We start from the raw sequence: 11,826 nt of genomic DNA on the forward strand, positions 1-11,826 counted from the left end.
AAAATACAGAACAGAGGCGCTAATGTGTCTTCCCTGGGAGAGGCTTCAAAATAATTCACACTAAATGGAAATGTGTGTTGAGTGAATTCATATTATAAGAGTTTATATTGTCTCGCTATTGAATAATCCATATTGTTTCGTATTGCAGCCTTATATTCTGCTATGCGTATTTTTAAATTCATTTTTGTTTGTCCTACATAAACTAAGCCACAAGGCCATTTAAGCATATATACCACATGGCTTGTATTACAATTGATAAAACCTTGTATCATGTATCTATGACCAGTGTGGGTGATATTTGGTATTGTGCGTGTTAGAACAATGAACACATCTTCCACACCAAAAGTTACCATGTACTGTTTTAGTAAGCCAATTGTCATTAGATGGTATTGCTTTATACACAGAAGTGACTAACACATCTTTAATATTCCTACCACGTCTAAAACAACATCTAGGTGGAGAGGTAACGAAAGGACGAAGTTGAGGATCACATTCCAATATCCTCAATATGTTTCGAGACTATTCTTTCAATGTCATTGGACATATTATTATACTCCGTGACAGAAGTTCATCTTTCTTGTGTAGTCGACTCATTAATCTTTTATAGTTTTTATAAGCTCACTACATTCTTTCATTTCACTTCTACTAAAAGTGGTATAAATTAAATTCTTCTTATACCCTGAGATTGAAAGTGAGCTTGCATGTCTTTTGCTTTCATTATAACGTATCACTACATATTCTTTTTAGCTGTACAAATTGACCACATGGAATATTTTTGATCAGATGTTTTGGGTGGTCACTATCTGCACGCAAAATTGTATTCCGATCTGTTGATATATGAAAAATGTATTTAGAGAACTTACTGAAATTAACAAATCTAGAAAATGTATTTGTCTGGCTATAGTCCATAGAACATTTTTAAGTTCGATTGGGATTGTTTATGTAATCTCTAAACAAAAAATAGACCAGTCTCAGGTCTCGTCCATGTTAGTAACACATCATCAATATATCGTTTCCAAAACAAAACATCCATAAGACTGGGTTAGAGGCAGTGTCATTAATATATTGTTTTCCCAATATACCAACTAAATTTATATTGGGATCAAGTTACTTCTTATTTAAAAGCACAATCATGGGCTATATATGGGATATTGGGAAAACATACTCAACAATTGATTCTAAAACCATTTTTAATTAATGAATGCTATGATAGAAAATGGTCATCTGTAACTTTAAATAATGTATATGGCTATTATCCAATTAATGGTTTCATTATTGGATTGATTGGTGTCTCATTATATTTGATAGAGCTGTTTTTTTTTAATTGATAATCGCTGCAACACCTGATGAAGACACACTATGTGTCGAGGTGTGTTGTGTTTGTTTTTTGTTTTGTTTCAATAAATAATAAACATTTTTAAAACAAAATGTAAGAGGAATCTGACACTTAATATTAGAGGTCAAGTCTAAAAGAAGAGATTTGAGTGTGTGACCAACCTCGTCTCTATGAGCATCATCGAGCAAAGTATACATGGTTTACATGTCACTGCTGTTCACTATTTAACTGCAGAGACATTAATATATAAAGTGCCTTGCTATGTAAGATATAAAGTGCCTGCTGTGCATGAATGCCTTCATGATTTAAAATATATATAGGGCTGACACGCGATAAAACATTTTTATCGGTTAATTTAAGGGAATTAGTTGATTAACCGGTAGATTCATCCCTGCACAATTTTTATAAAGGTAACAATCTTATAGTGGCGGTCCTGCATAGTAATACATTTAAAAAATCAATAGAATTTAAAATAAAATAAGCCCAATGGGAATCTGGTCGTTTTTTAAAAAGCGTTTTTATTTACACAGAACAACGTCAATCCTTGAAAGAGTTTAACAGCAAAAATTGCACAAGACTGGATTTTTTTTATTTTGTCTTTCATGCAAACATACCGTATATAACACTTATGGCTCCTTATGAACAACCTTTTTTTTATATTTAGGGCTTCTGAGTTTTTAAGTAAAAGGTTAGTTAGAAGTTAGTGTTCTTTTTCCTTCATGCATCTGTCAGTATAAATAATTATTGTGATTCCGAACTCCGTTGTAGATTTCAAGATATTTTATTCAATACAGTTGAACAGATGGGTATTCCATTTTCCCTAAGCACAGGTCATAACAGAATCAAAGATCGAATACACATGTGTGCATTGTTGTACCATTTCTTAACCAATCAGAAAAAGACATTCCCCTTTAATGACCTTTCTTAACCAACCAGAAAAGACAATGACATACCGATGCAAGTTTTAGAAGCCTATGAACCAATAGTAGTATTGATCACGTGGGTCCACTTTCGTTTTATTACCTTAAGTGATTGTAACATAAAAGCCTGGTTGATGTTCCACGCAGGAAACCCTGATGTTATAAAGATAAGGAAGGAGATTGTTTTAGCCCCCAAAGTGTTCTCTCTGATGATGCACAGGGTCCCCCTTTTAAATTGCTATTTGGTGCACTTTAAAGCTTTCCCCTTACAATCTGTCTTCCTGCTCCAGTAATCAATATTAAACCCAAATTGTCTTTTACTAACTCAATCTAAAACTAAATAGTTAATCTTTTAAACTACAGTTTCTTAAAGTGCATGTTTCTTCAACAGACATAAAAAAAAAATTTGAGAAAATGTCCTGTCACAAAGACGGCTGCAGTGGGTGACGTCAGACCAGAAACAGGAAGTAATGCACAGAGACTTGGGGTTTTGGTGAAGCTGAGCGCGTGATCGCGCTCAGTATTTAATGATTAACAGACAGAAAATAAAAAGGTTGTAACACAAATAAAACACAGGACACGGCACTTCACGCCAAAATAAAGAGACAAACAAAAACGAACACACACTAACAAACAGGGACGAACACTAAACAAACACGTACTGTGCTGGTCCTCCAGCACCACGTAGCAATTGCTCACTTTCTCTTTCTCGTTCTCGTTCTCTTTCTCCTCACTCCCGTTCTTTCGCCCTGAACACACAACCCCGAGTGAATGAAAATGTGTCTATATATACTGTTGTGCTGGGATTCAATTACTAATTAATTATTCACTTGAATCCCAGCACGTGAATGAATTACGTGCAACCCCGTACTCACATATTACTTACTTTAAATGCACGTGAAGTGATTTGTGCCATCCTCGTGCCTAAATACAATTATACAATTTAAATCACATGTGAAACACAGACCCGTTTATATCCCGTGTACCAATCTCTATACACCAACATTAACACACGCAACATACACCACATAACACACACATGCACACTGGGGCGGGGCACATTGCCACATGTCCCCACAAAGATAGTAACTGCTGAAAAAACAACGTTTTGGGGTCAAATTGATGCAATTGTAAGTGTCGCAATTGCCCGCAGCTTTAGTACATCTCATTACAATATTTTGTATCCCTCATTTGCACTATCTCCACCCTGTTTTTGCGAATTTCTGCAGGAATGACCAGGATTACATATTCGTTAAAGGCTAAAGCGCAAATAAGAAATGCGGCTGCAAAGCATTTGTTAAAATGACACGTTTGTTTAGTACATTTCACGCTACACTTCCGACTGGTTTGCATGTGGCAACGATTGCAACAGACGCAACACTTTAGTACATCTACCCCTAAATATGCCTTCAAAAAAAGTGCTAAAATATTTAGTTTGTTGTCGACTTTCACCCTGTGTGGAGTTTTGTCTGACTGGAGTTAGAAATAGTAAATTAAAAATATAGTGAGAGTCAATGAGAAGTCCCCACAAATATAGGAAAGCAAACGTGTGTGTGTGGCAACAACAAACCAGATATGAAATGACGTGGGAAGCCTTCTTGCATACATTCTTTCTCAGTAGGGGATGTTGGGATATAGAGTTCAAAATGCCCAGCCAAAAAAAATAAAAAATAAAAAAATCTGCCTGTTAATTTCTTTTACAATAAAAAAAAAAAAAAAAAAAAAAAATCTGGAAAAATTAATCTGATTAATCGGTCTGATTAATCTGTTAATCGAAGCAGCCCTAATATACCGTACCTGTACATACCATACCATACCATACATACTGAAATAGATTTTCAATTAGAGAACAATGAAAATTATTATGAGTTTAAATGTACTGTGCATTATACTGAAAATATGTCTAATTTAACTTTTTAAAAAGTATAGCCTACATTGCAAATTAACTGCACTTGAAACCTGCATGTCCCATGCAGATCACAGGCATTTTTAAACCACAAAAGCAAGATGTCCTCATCAAGGTATTGAGCAAATCAGAAACATTGACGACTTGCATCCACAGTTTGCTGTTCATTGGCCTGTATTATATTGCTTTTTTTTTTTTTTTATAGAATGGTTGACAGTGTTCCTGGGAATGTTGAAATCTGTAGCAACATCTTGCATTTTCTTGTATCTTGGTGCATTATTGACCACTTTCAAAACATCCACTTTTATATGGCAACTAGAAATGCATCATAGGATCAGTAGTCCCCAAACAGCACTAAAATACAGAACAGAGGCTCTAATGTGGATGTGCGTTAATACATTCCCCTATGTGTGTGTGTGTGTGTGTGTGTATGTGTGTGTGTATATATATATATATATATATATATATATATATATATATATAATATATATAATGTAATGTATGTATGTGCACATGAATGTGGGTCATAAATCGGCTGTAATTTTTGATTAAATCCACCCTTAGTTGTTTGAGCACCCTTCACTAGTCATAGTGATATTGAAATATCTTCAATGTACCAGCACCTCTTGTTTGTTTAGTCTGCCAGGGTTGTAAAGATCTTTTTTACGATACACTTTTCTGTGTAAACTGACCACACTTTTTAATGCGGTTTGCTGTTTGCTGCATGCTGTTTGTTAACAGTGCTGTTTTTGCTGTCTTTTAACCCTCACTAAACTAATATTCTCTCTCATTCTTCATATCTCTTTGTCTGCAACTGTGCGAGTGAAGTTAAATAGTCCCCCTTTGTCAAAACCTGCTAATTTTAAACCCTTCCCTCCTTCCAAAATTGGACAATTCCAAATTTAAAACTGAGCATGTAGATTCAGAAAAAAAACGTTTTTCCATTAGTCTCAGTTTATTTGACACATTTGTTAAAACATTTTATACAATACAACTGAATCATATGATTTGTATTTTTACAGCTGTACTTGATAACATTTTTAAAGCCATGATACAGTCACCACAACCAGCTCACTTTTTAAAATGCCCCTGTGGCCTCTATAGAGCTTGCCTGTCTGTTCCAACCATTAACCTGTCCCTCGGTCCCTAGTAGATACAGTTAGAAATACCACAGTTTAATAGTAACACTGTGGTGTACCAGCTGAACAGAATACGGTACATGTTGGAGAGCTCCACTGAGGCCACAGGAGAGCTTTGAATTGCTTTGAGTTTTAATAGGTCACCAGAATGTGATGGCTGAAATGGAAAATGATATGCATTGTGATTATAAACAAGAATGAATTAGTTCTGTTAACTCTGATATTGTATAGCCGTACCAAGATGTTCTTTAGGTGCACATGGAAAATGTTCTGCTCCACAGTTATCGATTTAAACAAAGCAATTCTGAGCCTAATCCAAGGCTGGTTTTAATGGTATTAAAATGTCCCCTGTTACACCTGTAAAGACCGCCACACACCAGAAGTGAATACGTGCTTCAATGCGACTAAATAATAGTGCCAGTACTTTTGATAAGAACTTTTCACACCCCAAGCAATGAGACTGGCTACACTAGGTAGATGCTAAATAAATAGGACTGAGACTATCTTTTGGGAATGTGTCGCACGACAGATAGGGGACTGAGCAATCACAGCTCACCATCAAAGCATGTGTTCGACCAGGAAATAACAGAATCTAAAGAAATTTTTTTATTTTTTTATTCCTAGTTTTATTTTTATTTTGGGAAGGGAAGTGGTAAATGTTTGTTTCAGTTATGATTCTTAATTCCTTTACAAAGCTTTTAACGGAAGGAAGTCTGTATAAAAATAGCTGTTTTTTGCTTATTTCCCTCCCTGAACAAATCAAGCATTTCCCCTTAATGATGAAGGTCAACACCACTATCTTGTTGTCACCCTATAAAATGATACAACTTGATTGTTGTTGTTGCTGCCAAGGAGGGGGCCGCTCAGTACCACTGAGGCGGGAAAGGTTAATGGAACAGCAACAAGGGGAGTTGAAAGAAGAGAAGGAGAAGCAAAGTGATTTTACTGAAGTTCTGGTTGTTTCTCATTTTCAGGGGATAGAGCAGTTGAAAAGGGAAGAGAGAAGATGGGCAAAAAAAACGAAATGGATGAACATGAAAGCAGTGTTTGGCCATCCCTTTTCTATAGCATGGCTTAGCCCTTTTGCGACGCCCGACCATGGCAAATCAGACCCCTATCTATATGTTGTCTGAAAAACGCTGTGAGAAAGAGAGCAAGAGCCAGCATTGCCATTGTGTACATCAGGGCAGCACCACTACCACTCACTACATTTCAAATTATTGTAACCTTGACATCGAACAAGTCTCATTTTTTTTATTATTATTATTATTATTAATTTACTGCAGTTGCAGGGGAAACTAATTGTCTTCTTTATCTGCGTTTTTGAAATCTTGACAACTTTCTTTGTCTGGGGCTGTTGATTTATTAACTGAACTGCTTTCCTTCTGTTCACCACAATGCCAACTCAAGCCTTTTTTTCTGTTTGATTTCTGATTCATTTCTATAACAATGGGGAAAGATTACTACTACTACGTATTTTTAGGGCCCAAACTACCTAATATATATATATATACACACACACACACACAGGTATATCATGTATATAATAATTTTGTATTCAAAATAAATTGCAAGCGACCTATTGAAGAACTTCATAAATAAGTACCTAGTAAGTTGCTCCATACTTATTGTACCTTTATGCAATTTATTTTAAGGTTTATCTGTGTACCAATAATGTATTTTAAAAATCTTTCTTTTCAGGTTTTTTTTTTTACGTTATAATTATTTTAAGACAGTTAAGATTTGTGGTTTCATGGTTTTATCAACAGACAACAGAGGCCTGCTTAATACACATATCTATTCTGTCTGCCTATACAGTACAAACTTTGTTGCTACACCTGTTTAAATAAATGGGTTTTAAAATACAGGTTTCGTTTAAAAATCTTGGGTTAATTGTATAGTCACTTGGAATACAGCATGGTGGTCGTAATGGGCAGTTTATCCACTACTTCGTGTCTGCTTCCCTTTTCCCCTTTTGTTAGTCGGTGGCTTGCAGTCCAAGACTACAGTGTGATGTAACAGGACCTCCAGATGTTAAATTGTTGATCGTCTGGTGTGTAGCTCCCTTTGCTAGCTCAATTAACAAGCTGCAAAAAGACAAGGTTCTGTGAGACGGGAATTGCGCCTAAAAGCAACGAGCAAATAGAAATATTTAATGTGGTTGTTTCACCCTTAATGGAACTACCATAAGGTATATTAACGGAAATGCACTTGTCTATTGAAGGTGAAACAACTTCCCATCTTTTAGATATCTGTGCTTTTCAAATGCTTGTCTATTCGTCATCTTCATGTGTAGAAAAGTAGTTCCAGTCCCTTATAATCATCATCGTTAAGATCTATAATGGCCTGTATATAAAACTAATGCAAATTAATAAATAACTAGTTTGTTTCTTATTTCTCCTGCACAGCTTGTTTGCAGTCTCTGACGCTAATGCTGTCTACCTTAATAACAAGACGCTCTATTGCAACCTGCGCTACAGAATATTGTGCTTTTCTTTTGTCTCTTTAAAATAAAGCTGTTTGGTGGATATGTACATGTTACTTTCTAAACGTCTGCACTGACCTGCACGGACATCTTTTACTTGGTTCAAAGCAGTACCTGGTGTTTAGAAAGTGTGCTTGAAGCAGTTTCCCAGTAGACTTAAGAAGACTCCGTGCCCTGGATATTACTATAAAACTGTAACATAGAAGTGTCCACCAAATACAGTTTTATTAAAAGGTAAATAGTTTCAAATGTCATTTCTATATTTTTGTATTTGTATTATTACTATTGTTTGTTTGCAGTTGTTGTTCTGGGTTTGGTTGCTGCGATGTTGAGTTCTCACCCTTTTTTGTTCAATCTTACTTGACTTTGAGCATGTCTAGAGATTCCAAGATGCCAGGACCCTCTTCATACAATTCAAATCATGTAAAAATGGTCCATTTGGCCTTGCCTACGTACAGTAGTGGGAGAGAGAGTAGATGGGGCTGACGGAGTCACTGGCCGGGTTTCCCTACAGCTAAGAAAGTCGTCACTCTCTCTCCACAGTCATTATTAATGAGACTTGTAGTGTACGGGCTACTTGATTCTTATTTGCGAAACCATCATGTCTATGTGGGAATGCAAAAAGGTTTTCCTCTAATATGAACTACAAAATAACCAACTAGCATGTTGAAGTGGAGTCAATATGAATTTAAATTCAACCACAGTGCAGTGTTGTATATTTCAAAATGTCAAGGTTGTTGAGCAAAATAATTTGAGAGAGCACTAAGGAGACTGCCCTAGGAAACACTCTTAACTGTGTAAAGTACATTGAAACCTATTTAATTGATGTATATGGTGGCAAATCTAAATATTAAATCATTGGAAAAGTAGGTTCTGTGTTTCACGTTTGCAACTAAAGACAAGCAAGTTGGAAAATGACAACAGCTTAATATGGTCTTTAGTTAATATGTTTCTAAATATTGAAATACTTACCTGAACAACAGCAAATGCTAAATTGCGGAATATTTCAGTTTTTATGTAAACATTTTTAAAGACATTCTATTTATCAAACAGTAAAAACCATAAATAGAAATAACAACAGACACGTGAAATGTTATCTTCCTGTACTTGATAGAGCCATCTTTAACAAAAACACCTTTCCAATCTTTGATGCAGCTGATGTCTTTTTCGTTGAAGACATTTTAAAGAAATCGTGCCGCTATAGGCAGTGTGTTTAACCATCTACCCAAAACAAACTAAAGTGGCTGCCAGGTTCCTAAATGTGACATGTAGCGTGTCAGTAAAGCAAACACTTGCTGTATCGATTTTTAAGTGCCAACATTTTTTTATATTTAATCTATTCTATCAGAAATAGGAATTTTCACAGTGAACTACATATTACACAGCAATGGGTACATTTCACAGAAAAATAAGCCTTCTTCATGAGGTTTGCTCCTGCATCTGTTAACTTTTAATACATTTTTAAAATCCCAGGACAGAAATGGGTGGTTTAAAATGTGATTAGATTCAGTTCTGTCCAGGAGGTTTTAAGTACTTATACTCTGTGGAGATTTTTAAACAAAGGAAAATTATGAGTTTATTAGGTGTAGACCTCTTGTTAAGCATTAAGACTGTAGTTCACGTAACCTCTGCTACACCATTCATTCTCTGCTACCAGTCAAGTTTGGCTACATGACATTTAACACCACAGTAACAAATATGAACTTAAAAGTAGCCTACATGTTTTTCAGATTCCCAAAAAGTATTTTTTTTAAGTTTGCATCTTTAGTAAACAAAAAAATTAATTAATTTGTTCTTGATAATGCTGTTTCCAGCAACAAAGTAAAAGATTCACTGTTGGTAATAACGTTATCGAGAACAAACTGATTTCTGTTCTTGAGCCACTCGTCAAAATTAACTGATAAAGTTAATTTGCTGTTACAGGGTTACTGAAACAGGCCTGTTGCTGTTCAATATTTCTTCCCTCCTGTTGCCAACAAGTCACCTTTGAAGAACAAATGTCTGACAAACTAACATGTCTTCCTGCTTCAATGCTCCTAAAATAATGGATTTTGCATTCGTACTAATGCGCAAAATGATAGTAACCCACACACCTAACATTGCTTATACCTTGTAGTCTAGCCAACTACCCCTCTACAATACCTATCTCAATTACTTCTCAATCAAGAAGCAACCAATTTTGACCTATCAACAATTAGGAGACCTACCTAAAATACAAAAAAATTACATTTCATCAGTAAAAATGATGTAGCATAAAAACAAATGAAATGTCACATTAAAAATCTCTTGGGGACATACATTTGTAAAACCCCTTAATCTGGGAGGATATATTAGTTAGACCTCCTGTCTTGCGTATTGAAATCCGAGGCGCCAGGGGTTTTACCCATATAGTGTATAGAACTACATTCTACCCATCCTTAGGCAATTTTGAGAAGTTTTTCAGATGGGCGTAGTCAATGAAGAGGTCGACAGGTAATAGGATGTGAGCTGGAAACACTTTTAAATAGTACATAGAGGTCAAAGGCTTGTGTTGACCGTCGGGGAAACCCACAGTTAGGAAACAATTAAAATGATAGCTTTAAAATATGCAGCCTTATCGAACAAATTGTGTCATAGCGTCATTTCTTTTTGTGGGGGTTGTTTTGTTTATTCCTATTCACAAAACTTTAACAATTTTTTTCATAGGTTACTCGAAGGTTGTCCTTTAAAAATTAAAATAAACACTCAAAAAAACTCTCTTAAACATTAGTTTGAACTGCCAACTTAATTAATCAAAATGGGCTTAAAAAAACAAGAAATTCATTAAAATAGTCCTTAAAGTTTTGTAAATAGGGACCATAGCTTGTTACATAAAAAAAAACCTTAAACTCTGTTCTGTTACTCCACATTGCTAAGGGTTTTCTTTACATTCTGCTTGTCATAAATATTTGAGGTGGTTTGATTTATCCCGTCGAGCATGACCTGTATGTAAACATTTTTAGATGCGGAGAGCAGACTTACCTAAATCATTTATTAACAAATTCACTGGTTCTTGTAGTCACTGAAAAATGTATAAAAGGTGCTGTTTTTGGGCTGTATTGTAAAACATCATTCTTGGTCAATATTTCATGCAGGGGTCTTCAGTTGTTTTGAATTGTTATAGTAAATCTTACTTATAGTTGAAAATCATCAAGGGACCCAATTGGGAAAACAAACAAACAATACATTGGCATATGCATAAGCCTTTAAAATCCATGCATGCATTTTGTTGTCTTTTAATGTGTAATTTTGCCTAAACTTTTAATAAATCTGTTGATTGTGACAGAAATGTTTACATGTGACATCAGGGACTTTACATGTACAAATATGTTTGCTGGTTTATTATTGTGCCACTTCAACAAACCAAGTTCTAAAGATTGATATTTTCCATTCATCACCATACAGTAAGTACATAGAACTCAAGACTATAGGACTGATCTCATAATTTCTCAATATTTTCATGAAAAAAAATAAAACCTTGAAACCGCTTGCACGCATACAGTAATTCCGTTTTTTACCAAGGGAGTGGTTTGGTCGTGGGTCTTATTTTTCTTTCTGTCTTGTAAATAAAGTATTCACAATGTGCTTTTCTTTAAAGTGTTTATCTGAATGATGTGTATGTTCTTTCAACTACATCCCCTTTGAAAATAAATGCAATAAACAGTTTTTCCAAAGAATTGCTTTTTTCTCTTTCCCTTTGGCATGTCATGGAATGGACTGTCTGCAGTGGCATCAAACAGCATCCAAATGAAATCTGGAAAATGGTACTCCCCAATTATTAGGGAGGTACCCACTCTTCTCTCTGCATGCCAACAAGATTGTGAGACTATTAAAAGTGGATGTTGATGACACATGGGGGCGGGGAGAGGCAGGTGGGGTGGGGGGGTCTGTCTGTGTGTCACACTTACATTTTGACATGTATCTTGAAAACATAAAAAGTTATTCCCCTTACTGTAAATCAGTCACTATAAAATAATAATGTGCTTACTTTCTAGCATCTAGCGCTTAAATACTACTCAAAC

At 35.3% G+C, this 11,826-nt stretch overlaps 1 protein-coding gene across 4 annotated transcripts in view; it reads left to right on the forward strand.

Annotated features, from left to right (window-relative positions):
• Positions 1-11,826, forward strand: part of LOC117435388 (palmitoyltransferase ZDHHC3) — a 38,607-nt gene that overhangs the window by 23,082 nt on the left and 3,699 nt on the right. Inside the window, exon 7 of one of the 4 annotated variants that reach the window (XM_034058497.3) lies at positions 6,276-11,481. The exons of the other annotated variants lie outside the window; for them this stretch is intronic. Coding sequence (XP_033914388.1) covers positions 6,276-6,434 — 159 coding nt within the window. The 3' untranslated portion in view covers positions 6,435-11,481. Of the gene's footprint in view, positions 1-6,275; positions 11,482-11,826 lie in introns of those variants that run through there. 4 annotated transcript variants of the gene reach the window in all.

Source organism: Acipenser ruthenus, chromosome 3 (genome assembly GCF_902713425.1).
Source record: "Acipenser ruthenus chromosome 3, fAciRut3.2 maternal haplotype, whole genome shotgun sequence".
NCBI lineage: Eukaryota > Metazoa > Chordata > Actinopteri > Acipenseriformes > Acipenseridae > Acipenser > Acipenser ruthenus.